The sequence below is a fragment of the Dipodomys merriami genome, unplaced genomic scaffold (assembly GCF_024711535.1).
Source record: "Dipodomys merriami isolate MVZ:Mamm:240054 unplaced genomic scaffold, mDipMer1.0.p SCAF_4, whole genome shotgun sequence".
NCBI lineage: Eukaryota > Metazoa > Chordata > Mammalia > Rodentia > Heteromyidae > Dipodomys > Dipodomys merriami.
In genome coordinates, this window is record NW_027205603.1 from 64,118,999 (window position 1) to 64,145,455 (window position 26,457).

The window sequence follows — 26,457 nt, forward strand, 5'->3', positions numbered from 1 at the left end:
CTCACATTTCAGATTATAGATAAAATCAAGAAGGATGACATGAAAAGTTAATTTGTTTTACCTCAGTAATGCTAAATGTTATGGACATAAGCTACATGATATATTTCTGACTTACAGTACTTTAAAATTATATAAATATCAGTACAATTTGATTATTAGGATTGTAATTTATATTTTAGGTCACAATCCTTTTATCTTTATGAAATAATAAAGTTAAATCATGATTTATTACTTAACAGTGAGGTATCTCCTTACTTGTAGCCTTCTTTTTTAGATGAGTTTTATTTTTAAACCATCATCATTTGTGCGTCCTTCATAATTATAACAAATGGCAAGATGTTAATATGTAATGTAAACATTTTCATGTGAAAAATATTCATTGCCTGTCTGAAATTTGAGTTTGGCTGGGCATTTGTATTTTTAATTACTAAGTTTATGTCTACCTGAAAATGCAGCAAATATTAGTGGTTGATTTTTCCAGTGATTAGATGGGAGGAAGGAATGTTCTGAATGTTTTATACCCTCTATGTTGTGTTTATTTATTGTAGCATGCAGTTTTTAACTTGTTTAACATTTTTCTGAAAATCTAAAAACATAGATGATAGTAAATGAGTCAAAATATTTGGTATTTGTCAGAGATCTTGTTCTTGGGAAGGCCAAGTGTTTTTTAAAAATTTTTCTTTTCTTTTTTTTTTTATTGTGAAAATACCATACAGAGGGGTACAATTACATGAGCAAGGTAATGAGTACATTTCTTCTTTTATCAAGCATTCTTGCCTCCTCCTTTGTCCAACCCTCCCCTTCACACGCCAAAGTTGTAAAGTTCATTTTTTTGACATAACATCTTGTACATTTCATTGTTGCAGTGGGTCCACTTGTATCCCTATTTAAACAATTTGTTTTTTCTCTTCCCCTCCACAAATTATACCAACATCAAATACAATGAAAGCAGGGGTTATACTGTGGTGGAGGGACATACAAAGCAACAGAGAAATCATCTTATAAATATGTTAGAAACAATAGCAAGAAAGAAAAACCATTTGAGTACTTACCTTGGCGTTCTTTCACTTAACAACTTATCTGGCCTTTTCTGCTTGTCTCAGATATATTATTGCAAGTAAGGGAAACCATGGGACCATGTTTCTTTGGGCCTGGCTTACTTCACTTAATATAATTTTTTCCAAGTCTTTCCATTTCCTAACATATGGGGCAATGCCATTCTTTCTGATGGAGGCATAGAATTCCATTGTGTGTAAATACCACATTTTCTTGATCCATTCATTACTGAGGGGCATCTGGGTTGGTTCCCTATCTTAGCTATGGTAAATAATGCTACAGTAAACATAGTTGTGCTGGTAGCTTTAGGATGGTCTTGTTTGTGATCATTTGGGTAAATGCCCAAAAGTGGGATTGCTGGGTCATAGGGTAGCTCTATGTGGAGTCTTTTGAGGAACCTCCATACTACTTTCCAAAGTGGTTGAACAAGTTTACACTCCCACCAACAATGCAGTATGGTTCTCTTCTGTCCACATCCCCTCCAGCATCTGTTGTTACTAGAGTTCTTGATTATAGCCATTCTAACTGGGGTGAGGTGGTATATCAATGTTATTTTGATTTGCATTTTTTTTATGGCTGGAGAGGTTGAGCATTTCTTCATGTGTCTATTGACCATCCTTATTTCCTCTTCAGAGAAGTTTCTCTTTAAGTCTTTAGCCCACTTATTTATTGGGCAGTTGTTTCTTTGAGGATTTGTTGTTGGGTGATTTAATTTTTTGAGTTCCAGGTATATTTTAGATATGAGACTCTTGTCTGTTGTATGGCTAGTGAAGATCTCCCAATCCGTGGGCTTTCTATTGATCTTGCTGGCTATATCCTTTGCCATGAAGAAGCTCTCAAATGATGTTATTTTTTCTCCATTCCTTTCCTGTCTGTCAAAGCTATTCAATCTTCTTTTGATTTTATTTTTTGTTTTATTTGTCAGCCATGAGTCTTGAACTGTGGGCCTGGCTGTCAGCTCAAGGCTCTTGCTATACCTCTTGAGCCACAGCACCACTTCTGGCTTTCTAGTGGTTAATTGGAGATAAAAATCTCGCAGACCTTCCTTCCCAGGCTCTCTTTGAACTGTAATCCTCAGATCTCAGCCTCCTGTGTAGCTAGGATTACAGGTGGGAGGCACTGGTTCCTGGCTGATTTATTCTTTTATGTAACTTAAATTAATTTCTGTTTAGCTTTCTGAAATTCTGTATAATGATCCAGCAATCCCACTTTTGGGCATTTACCCAAATGTTTACAAACAAGACCACACTAAAGCTACCAGCACAACTATGTTTATTGCAGCATTATTTACCATAGCTAAGATATGGAACCAACCCAGATGCCCCTCAGTAGATGAATGGATCAAGAAAATGTGGTATATATACACAATGGAATTCTATGCCTCCATCAGAAAGAATGACATTTCCCCATTTGTTAGGAAATGGAAAGGCTTGGAAAAAATTATATTAAGTGAAGTAAGCCAGGCCCAAAGAAGCATAGGTCCCATGGTTTCCCTTATTTGCAATATCTAGTATAGGTATGAGTCAAGCGGAAAAGGTCAGATAATGTGATGTCAGGAAAATGAACCCTTAAATATGTATTTTAATGTTTTCGTTTCTTTCATGCATGTGTTTCCAATGCATTTATAAGATTATTTCTTTGTTGCTTTGTATGTCCCTCCCCCACAGTGTAACCCCCGCTTTCACTATATGTGATGTCAGTATAACATGTGGAGGAGATGGGGGCAAACAAGTCGTTTAAGGATTCAGGTGGACCTGTTGCAACAATGAGAAGTACAAAATGTCATGTCAAAACCAGCTTTACAATGTCGGTGGGGGGGGGAGGGGGGTATAATTGGGTGTGGGGAGGGGGGAGGCTGGGAAGGGAGGTGAAGGGTAAACAAAGGAGGAGGCTGCAATGCTTGGTAAGAAATGTATGCATTATCCTGCCCATGTAATTGTAGCCCCTCTGTACAGTATGTTCTCAAATAAAATAAAATAATTTAAAAAAAAAGTATAATTAATTTTGAAGAAATATGGATATATTCTGTTTCTGTGCTTTTAGGAGCTACAAAAGAGTAAACCATATTAAATTTTTATTGGTATTATTAAAGAGTTGTACAAAGGGGTTACAATTTCCTAAGTCAGGTAAGGACCACAATGCTTCTTGGATAATGTCACCCTTCCTTCGCTTTCCCACATATTCCTCATCCTGTTCCTGCCCATAAATTGCATAGTTCATTTTTTACATAGTGGATATTGAATACCATAATTGTATTTGTTTAGTCTTCCTTCCTCCATTCTTTTTCTACCCCCTAAAAAGACAACAACAATTAAAAAAAAAACAAAAAGACCAACAATAACAATAACAAACTTTTTACTTTTTTTGGAATTTGTTTTGATAAATTGTATTATAGATATTCAGAGTAGTTATGCCTTTGGCTTCCTCCCCTAATTGTATGTTCTTTTAGTGGGTTGTTTATGTGTAAACTCATAGAGCCATATATAAGTTCTCATGTCATATATAAGTTATCATAGATCTGGGTTCTAAATATGAGAGGAAACATGTACCATTTGTCTCTTTAAGCTTGGCTTACTTCATTTAGCATGATTTATTGTAGGCCTATCCATTCCCCAGCAAATGACATAATGATATTCTTTCTAATGGATGAGTAAAATTCCACTGTGTATATGTACCACAGTTTTTATGCACTCATCTATTATAAGGCATCTGAGTTGTTTTCATAACTTGGCTATTGTGAAAAATGCAGCAAAGAACATTTACTGTGTCCTGACTTGTAATGTACTGTGGAGATACCCAAGAGTAGTGGTATGGCTGGGTCATAGGGAAGTGCTATGTGTTCTCTCCCTGCTCCCCCCGGCCCCTGCCCTGTCCATTTCTGCCAGCATTTGTTATTTGAATTCTTGATGCTGGCCAATCTTACTAGAGTGAAGTGGTTGTGATTTGTGTTTCCTTTATGACCAGAGATGTTGAGCATTTCCTCATGTGATTATTTGCTATTTTACTTCTTCAGAGAATTCTCTCTTCAGGTTCTTTGTCCATTTATTGATTGACTTATTCATCTTTTAGGGGGCTACTTTCTTATATATTTGGCCTTTCTTATACATTAGTCCTTTGTTGGATGTATTGCTAGTAAAGTTCTACTTCCAGTCTGTTAGCTATCTTTATAGTTATATAGCTATATCTTTTGCTGTCCAGAAACTTTTTAGTTTGATATAATCCCATTTGTCAAGTCTCTTCTACTTGCTATGTCCCTGGTAGAACTCTTTTCTCCTATTTTATCTTGCATTGGTTTCAAAGGTATAGGTCTGATATTGAGGTCTTTTATCTAGTTTGTGTTGATATTAGTGCATGGTGACAGAGATCCACTTTAAGTTTTTTCCATATGGATGTTCAGTTTTCCCACCACCAATGATTGAAGAGGCTGTCTTTTCTACTGTATGTTTTTGGCTTCCTTGTAAATATCAGATGATGGTAAGAATATGGCTTTATTTCTGGGTCTTCAAGTCTATCCCATTTATCTTTGTGTCTGTTTTTGTGCCATTACCACATTGTTTTGTTTTGTTTTTGCCAGCTGTGGGGCTTGAACTCTGAGCCTGAGCACTGTCCCTCAGCTCTTTATCTCAAGGCTAGTGTAGTGCTCTACCACTTGAGCTACAGCGCCACTTCCGGCTTTCTAGTGGTTTATTGGAGATAAGAGTCTCAGGAACTTTCCTGTCCAGACTGGTTTTGAACCGCAATCCCCAGATCTCAGCCTCCTGAGTAGCTAGGATTACAGGCATGAGCCACTGGCGCCCAGCTGGGTTGAATTTTTAGATCATCTTTGGAGGTGTGGAACATAAACATGGGAACTCTTTCCATTTCCTGATGTCATCTTCAGTTTTTTTCTTCAGATTTTTATAGTTTTCACTATAACAATCTTTTGCTTCATTGGTTAGTATTACTCATATATATATATATATATATGTAATGTGTATATATTAATATATTTAGGCTATTGGAAATTGAATTTTTTCCTGATTTCCTTCTCTGATTGTCTGTTGTTGTTATACGGAAAAGCTAGTAATTTTTGTAGGTTAATTTTGTATCCTACTTTGCAAAAGTTTATTGATCAGTTCTAGGTCCTTGGGGGTGGAGTCTCGACATATGAGCATGTCATCTGCAAGTAGGGAAGTAGGGATAGTTTGATGTTTTATTTTCCTATGTGAATCCCTTAATATGTCGTTGTCTTGCCTTATTGCTTTGGGTAAGAGTTCTGTTATTTTATAGAAAAGGAGTAGAGAGAGTAGACATCCTTGCTTTGTTCCTGATGTTGGAGGAAATGTTTTTAGTTTTTCACTATTTAGAATGATACTGGCTATTAGTCTATAATATAGTCTTTATTGTGTTGAGATATGTTCTTTCTATTCCTAGCTTCTCTAGAGCTTTTAACATGAACAGATCTTGGGTTTTGTCAAAGGCTTTTTTCTGCATCTGCTTTGAGAGGATCATGAGATTCCTGTCTTTTGCTTCATATGTGAAGTATTACATTTATTAATTTCCTTATATTAAACCAGCCTTGCATCTCTTGGTCATAGTGAGAGAGGGGGGGGAGAGAGAGAGAGAGAGAGAGAGAGAGAGAGAGAGAGAGAGAGAGAGAGAGAGAGAGAGAGAGAGAGAGAGAGAGAGTTTGTGTGTGTGTTTGTATGTATGTATATGTGTATATATATTTTTTGATTACTTGTTGAATTTTATTGGTTAGTATTTTATTGAGGAGCTTTACATCTATCTACATTCATTAAAGAGATTGATCTGCAGTTCTCTTTTTTTGGTGTTGGATCCCTACCTGGTTTTGGAATAAGTGTAATACTGGATTCATAAAATGTGTTTGGTAGTGATCCTTCCCATTTCAGGAGTATTGGTGTTAGTTCATCTTTAATGTCTTCTAGAAATCCTTCTTGGAAGACTCTATTACTTCTTTGATCTCATTGCTTGTTATAGGTCTGTTTAAGTGGTTTATATTTTCTTGGTTCAGCTTAGGGGGCTTGTATGTCTCCAGAGATTTATTCATCTCTACTTGATTTTCCATCTTATTTGAGCATAAGTTTTTAAAGTAGTTCCTTGGGCTGGGATTGTGGCTTAGTGGCAGAGTGCTGTCCTAGCATGCATGAGGCCTTGGGTTAAATTCTTCAGGACCACATAAATACACACACACACACACACACACACACACACACACACACACACACACACACATACACACACATACGTACGTACATACATACATACATACATACATACATACATAAAATTTAAAAACAGAAAGTCTCTCATAATCTTTTGATTTCTTGGATGCTTGTTGTTTTTTGTCAACTTAGCTAGAGGTTTGTCCATTTTATTCTTGTTTTCAAAATACCAGCCTTTTGTTTCATTGATTCCACGTGTAGTTTTTTTTAGCCTCTAATTCATTGATTTCTGCACTAATCATTGCTATCTTAGTCTAGTATTTTTGGTTTAGTTTGCTCTTTTTTTCCTCATAATTTATGATAAATAGGGTATGTATCCATTTCTATGCTTTTTTTTTTTTGTTTTTTGGTCCGGTTGTGGGGCCTGAACTCTGGGCCTGGGTGCTGTCCCTCAGCTCTTCAGCTCAAGGCTAGCACTCTACCACTTGAGCCACAGCACCACTTCCGGCTTTTTCTTTTTGCTTATGTGGTGCTGGGGAATCGAACCCAGGGCCTCATGCATTGCAAGGCAAGTGCTCTACCACTGAGCCACCTTCCCAGCCCCTCCATTTCTATGCTTTGAGGAGCTACAGAAGAGTAAACCTTATTTATATTTTTTACTTTAATTTAAAATTCTCTGATGTTCAAACCAGTTGGCCAGTTCTTGAACACAGTTTTGTTCTCTTCCTCATAACGCCTTCACTCATCTATTATTATTATTTTTATTTGTTGTTGTTGTTGGTGGTGGTGGTTGAGCTTGAACTCTGGGCTTGGGCATTGTCCCTCAGTTCTTCAGCTCATGGCAAGCACCCTACTACTTGAGCCACAACATCTCATCTGGTTTTCTGGTGGTTAATTAGAGATAAGAGTCTCATGGACTTTCCTTTCTGGGCTCACTTTGAATCCTCAGATCTCAGCCTTCTGAGTAGCTAGGATTACAGGTATGAGTCACCACTGCCCAGCTTCATCTATTAAATTCAGAACTTCCCTTCTGCCTCCTTTTTGCCTATTTGAATCTATAAATCCAAAAGAGATTGTTAAATCTTTTCTTTCCATTATAACTGTCTAACCTGCTATATCTGCTTTTTAATCCTCATGTCAGTATTTATAATTAATCTTATTTTATCATGTATAATTCCTTGATTTTTAACTATTAATGATTAGTCATTTATTTTTTTTTCTATTAGTGCTTTTTTACTATCACTCTTTAATTTTCAAGTTAACAAACTATTATTTCTATTTAGATCCTTTGAATCTTTTCCCACAGTATTGTGCCAGCCTTTTTATTTCTTTTATGTGATGAGATATAGGTTTTCATATTTTCACTTGTTATTAAATAACCATTAACTTTACGCCAAACGGAAATAGCTGTGTATTTTATGAGTTGCATCATATATCGTGAAGTAGTAAATGGTGTGTTCTTATTGTGACCATGTGAATGAAATTTGAATCCAAGATTTACATTGTAATAATTGTAGAGTGTTGGGAAAGTCATTCAGTGTCCTTGTGCCTCAGTTTCCTCATCTGTAACATAGAAAATGACCTTGCCTTTTAGAATACATGTGTGATTAATGAGGACATGAGTGTGAAGTGCTTGACACTTTTTAACATTGTTTGGTACAAGTTAGCACTCAGTAAGTACTGATGATTTTTATTAATATCAAAAGCATTATTTTATGACATAGTGGAAGGAGGTATTGTTTTCGATAAACTGTGCTGTTTTTTACCTTTGCATAATTGACTTTTTGTGTCTAAAGTCTAATTCAGCAATGATAAAATGAGGATTACTTTTTCTATTAAAATATGATTTTCTTATGTACTCTTATATAGCCAGATTCCTTCCTTCCTTCCTTCCTTCCTTCCTTCCTTCCTTCCTTCCTTCCTTCCTTCCTTCCTTCCTTCCTTCCTTCCTTCCTTCCTTCCTTCCTTCCTCTTCCCCCTGTTGTCCTAATGTCCTCCCTCCGTCCTTGTTTTTCCTTTCTTATTTATCTCCTTCTCTCCCATCTATGACCCCTCTACCAATCCATTCATGAATTTGTCTGTGAGGGACTGATAGCACCCTGAGGAAGTAATGAATCCAACAGTTGGCTTATTAACTCCAGAACTTGAATTGTGGGTAAACTGTCATGTTTTCATAAGTGACTATTGCATTCAGAACATGAGAAAATATGCTGTGTTAATCTGAGGAACAACTGGCAGCTTCAGTATAAGTTTCACACTATTAGACTTAAATCATCAATGTACTAGTGTCTCACAAGAATTCTTTTGATTAAGAGTCTTGATTTGGATTTGATGGTATTGACTATACATTAGTGATTTCACATGATGGTAGTGTAAAAAAAGTTGCTTATGGAGTTATCTTCTTTACATGTAAAATACTGTAAACATAAGGGGGGTATATTATTATAAACCAAGTGTTAATTATAGAAGATTATAAATTCTGCTTTTCTACTTTCAGTAATCACAGTTTTAAAAATTTAATGCTCTTTCTTTTAGTGTTGAGAATATTATAGTTCATATTTACTCTGAGGATTGGTGAATCGCATTTTAGACTACATGTGAATCACAGCAGTGGTCTATCCTCTCAGTTAGGAGAAGATATTAGCACCACCTTGTGGTGCCTCCTGAACCAAACCATTATTATACAGATACTGATATTACCAGTAAGATCTCAGTTTGAAAATTATCTTTGAATAATGTGTATATGCACGTTTTGGTCACTGGATTTTAATCAAATACCTAAAATTTCATAAGAATTTTAATTTCTTGCTTGTCATAGTGATAATTTGTTTAAATACTTCAGATTCTTAGCATACTTAATAAGATAACATTTTCTTTTTAAAAATAGTATATTTTAGTGCTAGAGATTGAAATCTTCCTGAATGTTAGGCAAAAGCTTTGCCCTGAACCACTTCCCTAGTCCCCAATATGGCTTTTGCAGGGTTAGAATACTATTTTTGACTACTCTAGTAGATATGACTGTTTTTAGTTATGTATTGTAAAACACATCTTGTCATCTTAAAATTATTTCAGAAATTAATGTTTCTGCTGTATTTGCTAAGTTTGTTTCATAACTGCTATTGCAATAATGAATAGATTGACTTAAAACAATTAAGATACAATTTAATTAAAGTACAATTAAGACACAATTTTAATGTTTTCCGTAGCAGAATTTCAATGTCATAAAATAAAAAACTCATTTTGAAAACTGTATTTTTATAAAATGAAAAATGATTGCATTTGTTCACCCTTCATCCTAACCTTTTTTTTCCCCACCTTGGTCGGTAGTGGGGCTTGAACTCTGGGCCTGGGCGCTGTCCCTCAGCTGTTCAGCTCAAGGTGAGCGCTCTACCACTTGAGCCACAGCGCCACTTCCGGCTTTTTCTGTGTATGTGGTACTGAGGAATTGAACTCAGGGCTTCATATATGGTAGGCAAACACTCTACCATTAAGCCACATTCCCAGCCCGAAACAATACCTGTTTTTTGGGGGTGGGGTGGTGGTGGTGTATTGGGGCTTGAACTGTGGGCTTGGGTGCTGTCCCTGCTCTTTTCAGCTCAAGGGGAGCGCTCTACCACTTGAGCCACTGCACCACGTCCGTTTTTTCTGGTAGTTAATTGGAGATAAGTGTCTCACGGACTTTCCTGCCCGGGCTGACTTTGAATCGTGATCCTCAGATCTCAGCCTCATGAGTAGCTAAGATTATAGGCGTGAGCCATTGGCGCGTGGTCATTTCCTGGAGTTCTTTTCAATAAATAGTATTTATTTGTTCAGAGAAGTTACACCTTTGTGTTCTTCTCCTAAGGGTATCTTCCTTTAGTCTGACTGTGGATTCCTAGAAGACTGTATAGTTTATTATGTCCACTTATATTTTAGATCTAGCTTCCACATCTGAGAGAAAATATATGCTGTTTTGTCTCTGGGAGCTTGGCTTACCTTATTTAGCATGATTTGTTCTAGGTTTATCCATTTGTTTCTTTAATGTTATTCTTCTTTTGAATATTTTTAGATTTTTGACTTGAAAGCAAAATATATAAGCTACCCTTATTTTTTGTTTTATTTGCAACGATTTAAAACATATAAACCACTGGGTGCTGGTGGCTCACACCTGTAATCCTCCTAGCTTCTCAGGAGGGTGAGATCTCATGATTGGGGTTTGAAGTCAACCCAGGCAGGAAAGTCTGTGAGACTCTTATCTCCATCAAAAAGCCAGATGTGGAGCTGTAGCTCAAATTGTAGAGTATCATCCTTGAGAGTAAAAGCTCAGGGACAGTGCCCATGCCCTGAGTTCAAGCCCCAGAATGGGCTTTAAAAAATGTATAAACTATTTCTAGTTTGTAGTTTATAAAACTGGGGACAGGCTGATTTTGACTTGTAGGGTGTGTATAGTTTCTTGGAGTAAATTTATATGAAAGTAAAATAGCAAACAAGACTACAGTTCACCAGAGAGAGAATCTCCTATCAATGAGGAATATCAGAAATGTACTGCTGGAAGTATAATGCACTTATGAATTTGATTAAAATACCTCTTGTAGAAATATACTATCTAGGATGGTCATCTTGGCTACTTGGTTTATAAGACAAAGTTCCCTACTCTTTCTACTGGAAGACTAGTATGTAGAAGAATTACTTTGTTGAGGAATTGGTGACAATTGGGGCAGAACAGTTTTCTCTCTTGTCAGCTATCTTAAGGACATAAGTACAGAAAAGGTATGATACTTCATGTTTCCTTTAGGCAAGCATATATTGTATACACATACACTCTCACATGAATACACATGTGCACATATATACATAGGCATGTACATATGTATTATATACATACGTATCTATTCAAGGATGTCCTATAAAGCCTTGTTTAAAGTACATCCTGTGATTGTCATTTTAATTATAACCAATTTTATTTTTTTAAATATGCGTACACAGCCTCCCTCCCCTGTATGAAACAGTCTTCCTGTTTTTCTCTTAGTAGTTTGTTTCATAGGTTTGTTACTTGAGCTTAATATAAACTCAGCAAACTTTTGGTGCAGGCACGTGACACCTCTAGAATTATGGGAAAGCTAAACATAGAACTGTTCTTAGATCTTTATGTCATTTCAGCATGTTTAGAGGGCTTTTTATAGGAAACATGATTACAAGCAGTTATTACTCAAAACTTTGGAAATAGAGAACGTTATGCTCTGGTTTGAACCTTATAAGTAGAGTACTAACAAAATAATAATATAGTAAAAATAATAGCATGAATTTTCTTTAGCAATTGTAACCATATCAAATATCAGTATAGCATTTAGTTCTATATCTCATAATTTCAGATGCAGATTATTAAGGACATTTAAAACAGTGATTCGTTTCAGCAGAACAAAAAATTTGAATTGGTATATAGTTTTTTTCATCATAGAGTGATTATGTCTTCAGCATAGAGTGATTATGTCTTACTATCTTATTAATCTGAAGTCTATTTTCTTTACATAGTTTAAACATATGGAGAGTGTAGGTATTCTCAAAGTCCCTGAATTAGTTACTACTTGGATGTAAAGAAAACACTACTGTGGGATTTTCAGGCTTTTCATTATTAGCATGTATTGCAATAGATTTATTTCTAATTATGACAAAACTGTTAACTTCATTACAAGCTTAGAAAAAAATGTATCTTATGGAACACAACATAGTATAACTTCTTGGCTAATAATGTGACTTGACCACACTGCTCTATATACCTAATGTATTTAAGCTAGTTTGATTTAAAGAAATATAAATTGTACAGTGATGGCTCACAACTCTTGTCCTAGTTACTCCAGAGGGTAGTTTTCAAGAGACTATCCAATTATCCAGGAAAAAGTGGGATTGGAGGTGTGGCTCAAGTGGGAGTATGCCAGCCAAGAGTCTCATGGAATTTTCTGCCACAAATTGACTTCTAATTATGATCATCTTCAGCTTTCTAAGTAGCTAGGATAGTGGCATGAGCCACTTGTACGTGGCATGATTGGTTTTTAATTGCCATAAAAATAATGCATCAGATTTTTTGCATTCTGTTTTTGTATGCTTTGCCCTAAAAAGTTTTGGTATCCTGGAAAGACTGGTAATACTGGTAATTCCTTCCAGAAATTAGAAATTAGAACTCCTTGAAGTTTGAAGCCTCTAATTTCATCACTTTTCCTTATACCATTATGAAGTTTATAACTTTAAGAACTTTCTCCTAAATTTAGTACTATGTTCTTTAAATTTACATGTATTTTGATTATTTTGGTTTAGTTATATACAGAAGATAGAAAAACTGGAATCATTGTTGGGTAACATATAGCCTGGGCATGTTTCCAAACAATGCTATTCTATATGAGTATTCTGTGTGGCTTGAAACAGTAATAGTCTATATTACCCTTAAATGTTTTTACTAAAAGCACTAAAAAGTACTAAAAGTACCACATTAAACATGAACATTTGTATGTGTCAGCCATAGATTTTCCCCCCCTTAAAAACAAACCAAATCTAGTTGGAGAAACCATTTTATTTCTGGTTACTTTCCAAAAAATCTAAATGTTGGAGTTATCTTTGTTTGGTTTTGATATATGAAGAACACAGTTTTCTGAATTTTGTAATGTTTTAAACTGAGATGATTTTATTATTCTTATACTTAAAAAGCAACCTTAATTTCTGAAATAGTAAGAAAACAAACTTAATTGGAGTAGTATCATTGATTGAATGTGGGTAGTATCTTGGAAGTAGCAATGTTAGATATCTATAATTGTATTTCTAGATCCCAGGTAAAGTGAGAAATAATGATGTTAAATGTAAGAAAATATATACTTGTCTAATATTGGTCAAGAAACCACTGCATTTAATTTTGAAGTAAGGATTTATTTTTACTTAAAAAATCTTTAAGTACTTGCAAAAAGGGTTTCAATTCAAGATCAGTATGAGTATAGTTCATCTTGTTCAAGGTCACCTCTTTCATCATCCCCCACCTCCTATCCCAATAGTATGTATGTATATATTTGCTTTTTTGGTGCTAGTACTGCGGCTTGAACTCAGGTACTGTCCCTTAGCTTTTCTTGTTTAAGACTGGCACTCTACCACTTGAGCCACAGCTCTGATAATAAAATTTTGGTATAAACCACTAAATCTTTTAAATATTAATTTCAAAAGAGTCATTTCTGATATCTACTAATGCACAGATTTTTTAAAAAAGCATTAATACCTTTGAAATGTGGATAACTACAAAGACTTACTTTTCAGTTCATTCACAGAATAACGATAATAAAAACATTTATTTGACTTTCTACTTGAATCTATAAAAAGAAAGATATGTGGGGCTGGGAAGTTGGCTCAGTGGTAGAGCGCTTGCCTTGCATGCCTGAGGCCCTGGGTTCGATTCCTCAGCACCACATAAGCAAAAAGAAAAAAGCCGGAAGTGGCGCTGTGGCTCAGGTGGTAGAGCGCTAGCCTTTAGCTGAAGAGCTGAGGGACAGCACCCAGGCCCAGAGTTCAGGCCCCATGACCGGACCAAAAAAAAAAAAAAAAAAAAAAAAAAAAGAAAGAAAGATATGTATATGATTTTTGTACTTTATATTTAAAATTTAAGCCAGATGTGGATCATTTCATAGCAACCAACAAGATTAAAATACTAAATCACAATACTATAAAACACATTCAGAATTAATCTTAACAAATCTGATCCATACTAGGTATCAGTTATTCTAAATTTGAAACCTTTTCTATATACTTGTAGTATTTGAAAGATTGAAGAATTTGCTTTATTGAGATATTTACAATGTAATAAAGAAAATTTATTAGAGTTTTCCAACTAACTTTACTTTTGAATTCTCATGGCAGTCATTTCCAACTTCTCTTTACTTATCCTTGAGTTAATAATCATTGCTTACCAGTATTGGCATTGGTATATGGGAGGGGTTATTGTTTATGTTGTCTTCTGTGCTGCCTAGAGATCTATTCTGATTATGAGCCTTTGGGCACTACCATATGTATAGAAACTTTTGTTTAATTGAATATTCTGGGCAAATGAATAAAGATGAAATCTCTTTTCTACTTATTCTCTCTGTGGGTCACTTTTTACAGGATTTTATTTATGTCAGTTTTATTGGTTAAAATTGTATTCGATATAAAGCATCTTAAATGGTATTTATACCAATTACATTGTGTATAATCTACCTCATACTCAGGCATATAGACTTTTTTTTCAGCGACCATGACAATCTGCCTACTGTTTATTCTCACATTATTTTAATACTGCATTACTAATCAATGCAGTGTAATAATTACTCTATGTTACATGAGGTATTGCAAGTAATATAGGGATGATTTAAAATGTACAGGAGAACACACATAGGCATTTTATATAGATGACTTGAATATCATACATCTTGATATTCATGTGGGGTCTTTATATCAAACCACTTATGATGCCAGGGGACATTGCATTTACAGTGATGTAAACATCCCATTTTCTACTTTTAAAACATTTCATCCCTCTCCAAAAGCACAGCACATATCTATTATTAGCGATTTCAAATTATGCTACTGCCCAGGCCTTCCAGCAACTGAGCTTTTTTTGTTTCTGTTCTTATCATTTTGCCTTTATGGAAAATAGGGTATGTTTTTCTTTTTCCTTCCTTTCTTATTTTTATTTTTACCCTAATGATTTGCTTTACTTAGCATGTTTTCAGGGTTTATCCATTTAGTTGTTTATTAGTTTTTATGGGTTGGTAATTTTCTATTATGTGAATGCATTTTTTTGTTTGTTTAAATACATCTGTTCATAGATACTTGTAGTATTTTACCTTTTAGGTAGTATAGATTATTCTGATAGAAAAATTTGAATGCAAGTTTTTTATGTAGGTATACTTTTTCTACTCTTTGGTTTGTATTAGAGAATGGAATTAATGGATCCTATGATAACTATACTTTTACTTTTTTTAGGAAATGCCATGTGATTTTACAAAGTGGTTGCCCCATTTTACTTTTCTACTAGCGGTTTGTAGGAGTATGAACTAATTTTTGACAACACTTATTGTTTGTTACCTTTCTTATAATTATCCTACTTGCAAAGTACAATCAAGCTTATTTTATGAGGAATTAAAAAATGAATCTTGTATTTTAGGTGCTGTACTTCTTTGTAGTATTCAAGGACTAGCAGTTAATCTTGACCCAATATTACATACATGGCTTATCTACCAGCCTCAGAAACGAACAAGTAGACACATGCAACAGGTGAGAGATTTCTGTGTTCTTTCCTTAATGAGTAAATCCTTTTCTCAACTATTCAGAAGAGATACATATACTTACAAATACTATTTTATTCTCTTTCAGTTACATAAAAGAATTTATCTCCTCTCCACTCCATTCAAAGAATTCTGTTTCTTGAGTTTTATTTATAGATAGTTGCAGCCTAACATAAACTTTTCTTGGATAATTAACATCCCTCCCTCCTTTTTTTTTTTTTTTTTTCCTGCTCTTGAACTCTGGGTCTGGGAGCTGTTCCAGAGCTTACCAACTTAAGGCTAGCGCTTTGCCACTTTGAACCAGAATTTTCTTTTATTTGTAAAGGTGATATGTATACAGAGGGGTTACAGTCACATAAGTAAGGTAATGAGTACATTTCTTGTTGAACATGTTACCCACTCCATTTTTCTCCCATTATTCCCTTCCCCCCTCTCTCTTTCTCTCTCTCTCTCTCTCTCTCTCTCTCTCTCTCTCTCTCTCTCTCTCTCTCTCTCTCACTCACACACACACACACACACACACACAGAAATTGTAAAGTTCACTTCCACTTCTGGTTTTCAAGTGGTTAATTGGAGTTAAGAGTCTCACAGACCATACTGCCTAAGTTAGCTTTGAACCATGGTCCTCAGATCTCAGCCTCCTTAGTAGCTGGGATTAAAGGTATGAGCCACCAGAACCTGGTGAATTCATGAATTTCCTGCTCAGCCTCCTTACTGCTACCATGGATGATAAAAGGAACTTTGTATGTAATTGCTTATAAAGCAAAGAGATCAATTGAACTAACTTAGATAATCTTAATAAACTATTCATTAGATTGTACATTTCAGTTACTTTTTAAAATAATACAAATTTTATAGAATTATAAAAATCATGCTTTTTTCCTCCTTTCCAATTATATTAATTTTTTTCACATGCAAATCTATTTTGATAGTATACTGGGAAACCACAACCATGTAAATGACAAAGAACAGTTCAATGTCGCAATTTTGCCATATACTAGTTGCATTACTGAGGTATATAAATTTTAATAAGTAATACTTTATCATCTTGAAAGTGACAGCAATAAAATGAACTGTCAGAGTTACATTTCAGTATCCTGATGCAGGCAATTTCATTGTCATATCCTACAAACTATAATTATCTAGTTTGTACTAGCAAATGTGAGGCCTTGAGTACAAACTACAGTTCCACAGAAAAAGGAAATACATACATACATACATACATACACACACATACACACATACATACCTATAAAATTAAGATAATTTAGAAACCATGAGAGAGGAATCTCTCATTCAGAGTTGCAAATGAAATTGGAATAATTATACAAAAAGCTAAATCTTTGCATTCCTCTTTATTCACTGAGAATATATATTTTTAAAGTGTAATTAGGAGCTGTAGACATGTATTTTTGTACTTTTAAAGCACATTTTGAGATGGTTATATTGGCAGATTGCTTCCCAATTGATGTACAATTTACATTTTCACTGGCAGTTCATAAAATTACTTTTTTTTTTTTTTCTTCAATCTTGGGGCTTGAACTCTGGGCCTGGGCGCTGTCCCTCAGCCCTTCACCTCAGGGCTAGCACTCTATCACTTGAGCCACAGTACCACTTTCTGTTTTCTGGTGGTTTATTGGAGATAAGAGTTTCATGAACTTTCATGCCCAGGCTGGCTTTGAACTGTGATCCTCACATCTCAGCCTCCTGAGTAGCTATGATTACAGACATGAGCCACTGACAACCTGGCAAAATTACCCTTTTTTTAAACCATAATTGAGAAATGTGCAAAAGAATACTTTTAAGTTGTCTTTTGTGTACTATTTTAAATTTTTTTCATGGAAAATGAGAGTATAGTATAGTTGAGCCATATGAATTGTTCACCTATTTTTAGTATAACTCATTGACCATCATTTTAAAATTGCTTGGTGAAAAAATGCTAATGTACAATATTGTTAAAATGCTGATAGTGGTTTCATATATTGTGAGTGGAAAAGATAAGGTTGAAATATCAAGTAAAAGTGAAATGTACAAAGTATGGTTCCTAAATTTTGCCTCTTAATGTAGATATGTTATTATATAAGCATATGGAATCATATTATATTATTATAGTATTATAAAATTGAAACAACCTAGGTGCCCATGAGGAAGTAAAGCATGGCACAGTCAAGTGACAAAACATACTTATTGAGAATCTATGTGATAGACCTTAATATGCTATTTGAAGGTTTTATGAAATGAAAAAGGTGATTCCCAAGGTTATATGCAATATGATAGCAGTTAAATGTATTTTTCAAAATGACCAATGCTAAATATGTGTGTGTTCATATATGTGTGGAGGGCAGGGATGGTAGGGGGAAAAACAAAGGAGGAGGCAACAATGCTTGATAAGAAATGTACTTATTACCTTGTTCATGTAATTGTAACCCCTCTGTATGGTATTTTCACAGTAAAAATACTTACTTAAAAAAAAACACTGAATTTGGTGTTCTACACATATCCCAGTAGTGATTGAATTGGAGCATGGGACAAATAATAAGTAGATTGTCAGTCAAAAGGGATACTAATTTTGTAATTAATTCATCTCTTTTTTTAAACAACTGCAACAAAATGTTAATATCCATTAACATGTCCACTATCATGGGAATATGACTATTTTATTCTTTATAATTCTCTATATTTGTAGTTTATTAATTAAAAAAGAGCATCTTTTATAGGAAAAGAGATTATGGAACAGTGAGAGGTAAGTGGAACAGTGAGAGGTTACTTAGTTATTGCTGATCTAATTCTTTCTCCTGTATCAATATGTATCTGACATGAATATGAAAAGACATTAAACAGCTATTATTGAGGTATTAAATGCAATAAAACATGTAGAATACTAACTCTCATGTTCTTGATAAGGTCCTCAATGGGTCTTTTGAACATGTTACATATCTGTAAATGCACTTAGTTTCAGCCAACCAAAGATTTTTGTTTTGTTTGTTGTTGAGTATTACAACTACCATGTCTTTCACTAATTTTTGACAGTTTAGACAACAATGATTATTGTCAGTATTTGTGCAGAGATTTGAATTCTAGGCCTTACATTCTTTGTGTGGCCTTTTTTGCTCTAGGCTGGTGCTCTACCACTTGAGCCATGGTCTCCAGTCTGGCATTTTGATGGCTAATTGGATATGCACTCTCAATTTGTTTGTTTGTTGTTGTTTTTAATTGGTGATGGGGTCCAATGGATTTCTGTGTCTGGGCTGGCTTTGAATAGTGATTCTCCAAGTCAACAAAATTTATTATTAATTTCCATTCTCATCGTTAATATTGACATATATGCTCTTTTTTTAAGTGAAGAGTATATGTCAGATATTTGATATTACACAGCATGTGAGAGAGAGGTGGATATGGGCTTCTATATCAAGTTATTTCTTTTTTCTCCCCACCCCCTTTGGTTTATCCCCTGTTGTCACTGTATTTGATTTTGGTACCCTTTGTCTTATATACACGTTTATCTGATTTAGGGAAGGGAAGAGAGGAGACACAACAAAATGGTAGACAAAGAAACAGGGTTAACCAATGCAACTGCTTGGACTCTGTCAGGGCACTCAGAGCCCTGACTCAGGGCTTGGGTGTTGTCCCTGAGGTTTTTCCTCTCAAGGCTAGTGCTCTACCACTTTGAACCACAGGTCCACTTCTGTTTTTTTGGTGGCTAATTGGAGATAAGAATCACATGGACTCTCTTTTGAAGTAATTAGAATTCAATAATCTTTTTTTTTTTTTTTTTTTTTTTTTGTCGGTCGTGGGGCTTGAACTCTGGGCCTGGACGCCGTTCCTCAGCTCTTCAGCTCAAGGTTAGCGCTCTACCACTTGAGCCACAGCATCACTTCCGGCTTTTTTTCTTTTTTGCTTATGTGGTGCTGAGGAATCGAACCCAGGGCCTCATGCCTGCAAGGCAAGCACTCTACCACGGAGCCACCTTCCCAGCCCAACACATACAGTTTTGCTACTTACTTAATATACTAGTTTTAATCCTACAGTGTTTGCTTGTATTCCAGGTATATAAATGGTAGACAAAAATTTAAGTGATTATGAAGACACTAACCATTGAAGCATGAAACAGGTTTCCAATAAACATTTCAACCCCCCCCCATTTTATATAGATGGGATAATTTAAATGATCAAAACTTATGATTTAAAAAATATATTTGATTGTTATTGTAAAGGTGATGTACAGAGGGCTTATAGTTAAGTGAGTCAGATGAAGAGTACATTTCTTATAACCCCTTCCCTCACTCTCTCCAGTTTTTCCCTCCTATTCCTCACCACAAGTTGTATAGTTCATTTTCCACATAGTGTCTTGAGAGTACCAGGGCTGTATTTGTTCTCCCTTTGTCACACCTTTTCTGTGCTCTCCCCTCTTACCCTCCCAAAGACAAATTAACAAACAAGCCAAAAGAAAAAGCCAGCAGCAACAACTAAAATCTCTTTCCATTAAAACTTACGATGATTTCTGTTTCTCTTCTAGGTCTTGTAGGTCTGCCTGGGAGAACAGACCTCTTCCCCTTATCCCCTCTACTTCTGTATTTCTACCAGGGATTATGTTGGGGGCTCAGGAAGGGGGCTGTTCTCCCAGGTAAACCTAAGGGGGTCTTAAAAACTGTTGTTTTTATTTCTTATACATATGACCAGTTTGACTTAATATTCACTATGAAGGCAGGTATTTATATATAACTATATTTAAAATAGGTTCTATATTTAGATGAACAATATATACTATACATAACTATATTATAAAAATAATAATGTATAATATAAAACAATATATGAAAAATATATTGTTAAATATAGTAAATATTAAATATATTGTTATATTTAAATGTATAAATAAAATTTTCATTTTCTCATTTTCAGATTTCTTTTCTTGTTCAGCCTAGCTGTTACCTTACAAGTTAATTCTCTCATTGTCATTGTACATTTTCTGTACAACATTGGATGTTGTGGTATTGAGGGTAACACTGATTAAACTGCAGCATGGCTAGCTCCTGTCAGATCCACTTTCTGACATAGCTGTACTACAGCTATCACATATTGCTTCCCAAGCTGCACATTGATTCTCAGCTATGGCTCAAACCCAACATTTGAGGGTTCTTTTCCTTACAGTTCAACATTGAACTTTGATCCTAATCAAAAATACTTTTTTTTTTTGCCAAAAATTTGACAGTATTATATTGGGTGTCATCAATCGTAACATCAGACTTTATTTCAGTGAATAAAGATGAAACAGCTGCTTTATTGTTCATCTTAGCATTCATACGTTCAATATAAAATTGTAATGTTTTCCAGCTTTCTCTAGCTAGAGTTACTTTTCTATGCTTTCAAATATTTTATGATTTTTATTTCATCACATAAAATGTATAGGAATTTCAGCACTTCTTCAAAAAGTTACACCCTTATTAATATATAAATTAGTTTTATATTGATAAATTTGTTTTCTAGGTGTTGAAGAAAGAATTTCATTTTTTATTTGCCCTGTTCATATTATCTTTATGCTCCTTTACAATTTATATTAACTGGGTGCTTTTCAGATCTCTATGTTTTTTCATATAAAATTGGTAATCATGATCTGAAAATAAGAAATAGGTAATTTCAGAAATAAAAATTTTATACATTTTAGATAACCTTATTGCAGTATAATTGTTCTCTTATTATTATTAATCTTAGGCTTGATTTGTAAATTAAACTTTATTTAGATACCTGTAAGTAGGAATATACAGAATATAATTGTTATTTAGTAACTATGAGTGATTGATTCCAGGAACCTCCCTGAGAAACCAACATAAAATGGCATAGTGCTTTCATATAACCTGTGCACATTCTTCTCATATAGTTTAAATCATCCCCAGTTTACTTGTAATATCTGGTACAATGTGAAAGGTATTTAAATAATTGCTATATATTAAGAGAAAGACCAATACAGATAAAGTTTTTTCCCCTGAATATATTTGGATCACAGTTGGCTGAGTCCATAGATATAGGATCCGTGAATATATAGGATTAACACTGTATGATACTTTGTATAATCCATTGTCAGACATCCACTGAGAGAGTCTTGCCACTTGTCCCCTGGGATATGTATGGGGCAGGAGGAATACTATTTGTGAGGGAAAGATGGATGGAGGAATGGAGAATGATATAAAATAATAGGCTTATCATTAACTTGAAAAATACTGTTGTTGGTATTGTCATGTTTAACCTTTATACTGCAGAAAGGCAGTAATTTGCTTTTCCATTTTGGCTCTTTCAGCAGTCTGTGGTAACTGTCCCACTTGTTATGCCAGTTAACAGAAGGAAAGAGGATGAATTATCTGTTGGTAGTGCACCTTTAGCAAAGCAACAGTCATATCAGGCCTCTGAATATGCCAGCAGCCCTGTGAAAACAAAAACATTAACAGGTAGGTGTCAAGAACTGTAACTGGTCTGTGGGTGTTAGTATACTTGTAAACCAATGAGCTTGTCTGACAGTTTCATTGATGTTTTATGAAGGAATGAGACTCCTGTATTTATACCAAGGACTTTATTATGTTCCACATTAGTAGTAATAACCCAAGTATTAACATTTTTGGTTTTAGTGCCCTTAGGGTGGTATGAAGCAGAACAGGTGATGTTTATATAGTGAATATGTTCTAGGAAAGACATCGTTTGTGTACAGGGCATTTGAACCTTCTGTAATAGAAAGCATGTCTGCCCTTTGCTCTAGAGCAAGACCCTATGGCTCCTTTTTAAGCAAAGCTCTAGGCAGACTTGCTGTTTGCTCTTAACACAAATGACATTTCTATCTTCTGGGGTACTTGCTGTACAAATACCTTGAAAATACAGTTGGAAACAAAAGCAGTCACTGCCTCTAATTTCAAGGTGAACAGAAGCACACAAGACTCATGGAGAATTGTATTTTTCTTCTCTATTGTTGTGTTCTTCTTTTTTTCCTCTCTCACATTCTTACCCAGGTCATTGATAAAAAGTACAAGCATTCTTTCAAAAATGATTTACTTCCATTTGTGTTAAAAAAAAAAGTACTGTATCGTTTCGTGTAAATCATGTTTTTTTCTTTAACCTCATTTTATTAGGAACCACTTTTTCTTTAGAGTATTTTTTATATTTTCTTACATGTACTTTTTCTTATAAATCAGATATACCCTACAATATTGATGAAGATTTTGTATTTTCAGTTCATGAAGAGTATTTTTTTAAGTGTTTTTATGAGCATGACTGTTGTAAGTTAAATTGAGGTAAAAAAATTAAGGCATAATCCCTTCCCTGGGACCCTTAGTGAGTAGATATGATCATGTGACAGCTACTGACTAATAGTACACTTAATTATTTAAAAATACTTAAGCTATCCAAATGTATATTTTTAAATTATATTTTTATTATTAAGTAGTCATCCAAATATATTCTTTTGGATTTATGTATTTTAGTTGAGAAAGGTCTTACTAAATGTTTTTGCACTGGTTGGCTACTATCTTACCAATCTCTATTTCCCAAGTAGCCAGATTGCTGGCATAAGCTACCACACCCAGCCACTTGATGTAATTTTTTTTGTTTATTTATTCCTATTACTATTTTTGAGCAAACATCTGAATTGTATCATTTCTTGGTTTCTTCATTTAATACATGGATCACTATGTTAAATTATAAAGCATGAAAGACAATTTTATCATTTAAGTGTGCTCTGGTAGAATTTGAATAAAGTATTAATAGTATTTCAGCCTGAGGAATATTATAACTTTTATACATTGATATTATTTCAGTAAAAAATATATTTATTTTTTAAAAAAATTGTTTCATTCAGTTTATTTCAGTAGTTGTTTTTAATGGCTGCCATTAAGTTAAAATCCACCTTACTGATATACATAGATCCAAAAGGAAAAAAAAACTGCACAAATTGACTTCACTCTTGATTCTTATTTTCAGTCTTACCCATTTTGAAAACTTTTAGTAACATTAGGCTACTAAATTTTCATCTTCCAAATATAAGAGATTTATTTCTATTCAGTGGAAAGGGGTTTCTTGTTTTGTTCAAATAGTTTTATCTTATACTCTTATGTTTGGCTATATGCTTTTTGCAGAAATTCTTTAAATGTGAAGATCTAATCAAATCATGAGAATTAATGTAGTTAAAAATAAGATAATAAGCTTTGTATGTCTACTTAACCATGTGTATAGAAAACTTAGTATGCCACAAAATTATTAGAACAAATGTATGATTAAAGGTCTTAACAATTACTATTCCTTGTCAAATATTCACCCTTTCTTTAGTATACTTAGCACAGTTTTATCTGTGTCCTTCTGATAGGATGTATCACTAAACTGTATGTTTTTAAATACTAGTTAGATTAAAGTAAACATGAGTAGATAGTCTCATATTCCCACCCCCAAACCCTTATGATATGTCTTGTAGTTTTGTATACTATACTTTTAGAGAACATTGTTATTTTACTGTTATAACCTAGAAGTTTTGGCTACCTAGGAAAAAACTTCTCCTATAGGACCACATACGAGGATCCTGTGAACAGATATAGTATGCAGTGTTTACTAGCTTGTCTGAAGAGATAGGACACACTCATGTGCCAGAGTTACATGAAGTAGATTTATTGCTTACAGATGGACAGCAAGTGACAACAACTGAGGATTCATTGTGAGCCAGGCCCTTGGGGCTCTGGAATGCTGGTTTCTCATTTTATTATTATTTGTGCCTCACTTGAGCTACTGCTGAGAGACCCTGAAATGCAGCATTCCCTGGGTTTTATATCCTGAACCCATGGGACTTCAAGGCCAAGTGTTGAAGTGTACTAAGAAAGATGAGAACAGAGAGTGAGCTGTTCTGGCTAGGCCTTCCCTATGTCAGGATGTTGCATACCCTGTACCTTCTACCTTATTAGTGTGAACTACAAAGCAATGAGGAGAATACATGGTTGGCCCAAGGCCATCCAGAAAACTTTTGTAGGTCTCAAGGAGCCAAGTTAAACTGAGAAGAGTATTGGCTGAGAAAGTCAGAAACTGTTGTTGAGTGAAGAAAATATCAGATGAGTAATAAAAGTCAGTAGCAAATTGAGGGAAAAGGATGTTTTTGAAGTTTTTAATAGGTTTAATTATTGAATCTTTTTGTGTATAGATATAAAGTACTTAGATAATATTCACCTCTCCTTACCCTCTCTTTCTTCTCCATGCAAAGAATGTTTTCATTGATAATCCTTGGATCAGGTACCCACATCGTGAACAGTGACTCTGACCAAAGCGATCAGTTTTTTCTTTTCCAGTTTCTATCTTACATTAGGTTGTGATGTTCTCGTATGTTATAGTACCAGAAAATGAAAAAAGACAGCAGAAACATGGCTTATAGGGTATCTGAGAGTTAGGCATTCTAATTTCTGTGAGTTAGGCATTCCCATTTGTATACTAACTTTTTATTTTACAAAGACACAAAATGTAGTTGAGGTATAACATTTGGACTGAATTACTTTCACATATTTATGTTTTAATGAAAAAGATATAAATTGACTCTGATGGTAGACACATGAACTAGGTATTGGTGAAGGAAGAATCTAGGAGAGACGTGAGATGTTTGAATACAAGTTTTTCTCCCCTCACTGGAGATTGAACCTAGTGCTGTGAAAATGTTAGACTTGTACTTCACCACTGAGTATCATCCTCAGCTTGCTTGCTTGCTTACTTGCTTTTTTCCTTTCCTCCTTTCTCCTTCCCTCCCTCCCCTTCCTATTTTCTTTTCTTATCTGACAGTTTGACCACGTAGTTTAGGCTGACCTTGAACTTTCTATATAGCTGAAGGCTGGCCTCATGATCCACCCACTTCCACCTCTCTATGCCACCATTTTTGAGTAATTCAGTTCCATTTAGCACAATTTATTTTCCAGTTTTATCTGGTTCATTAAAAAGAAAAAGTTCCCTGAAATTCATTCATTAGAACTATACTGTCAGTTAATTGTGAAAATTTTAAGAACACACTGTGAATTTACTAAGTGCATTTATTAATGTTTTGAAGAAAAATGCCTAGTTCTAGTTTTTATATAAACTGGAAGAATTCAACAGAAACTCTGTGAAATGGTTTTTTATGCAGTGTCTTCACCCTCTTTTAGCCATCAGAACAAGATTATAGTTTCCAGATGAAATTCTGAATGTCATATAGTGATGACATATATTTTCCTGGTTGGCTCAGCATGAGATGCAATTTTGCATGCCATGTCACGCTGATTGCAGAATCCAAAAGCCATTATTTCCCAGAGGGTTTCAAGAGTGATAATATCAAATGTAGTTTGTATTTTGATGTAAAGTGTTAGGCAGTTTTACAGTTCTATGACAAGTTGCTTAAGTTTTAAAATTTTAAAAATAATGTATCACTTTCTGTTACTTAATATCACAAAATGAAGTTACACAAAATACAGATCAAGCCTTGGTAGATGCAGTTTTTAAATTAGGGTAAACAATACTTGGCTGAAGATTTTGTAATGATTAAATGTGATATTGCTTGTGAAATAATTTATATCTATTAAGTATCATTTTAAAACTTTTTTTAAAAAAAGGAATTGGTACAGAATTATAGATGTCAGTAGACCAACGACCAAGAAAACTTAATTTGACCCTATCCTCAGCTCACATTAAACTACCTTCATCTTTTTTCTTTTTTCTTTTTTCTTTTTTTTTTGTTTTTTTTTTTTGCTGATCCTGGGGTTTAAACTCTGAACCTGGGCTCTTCTTGTCTCTGAGCTTCTTTTGTTCAAGGTTAGCACTCTACCACTTCAGTCACAGTGCCATTCTGGTTTTTTTCTGAGTAGTTTATTGGAGATAAGAGTCTCATGGACTTTCCTGTCCTGCCTGGCTTCGAACTGCAATCCCTAGATCTCAGCTTCCTGAGTAGTTAGGATTACAGTACCCGACAACCCTTATCTTTATTT

General features: G+C 34.5%; 1 protein-coding gene across 4 annotated transcripts in view; it reads left to right on the forward strand.

Annotated features, from left to right (window-relative positions):
* Window positions 1-26,457, forward strand: part of Vps13b (vacuolar protein sorting 13 homolog B) — a 515,578-nt gene that overhangs the window by 175,558 nt on the left and 313,563 nt on the right. For 3 of the 4 annotated variants that reach the window (XM_069991130.1, XM_069991133.1, XM_069991131.1), the window contains exons 20-21: window positions 15,376-15,485; window positions 21,792-21,939. In XM_069991130.1, coding sequence (XP_069847231.1) covers window positions 15,376-15,485; window positions 21,792-21,939 — 258 coding nt within the window. The remainder of the gene's footprint in view (window positions 1-15,375; window positions 15,486-21,791; window positions 21,940-26,457) is intronic. The other variant, XM_069991132.1, reaches the window with a different exon arrangement.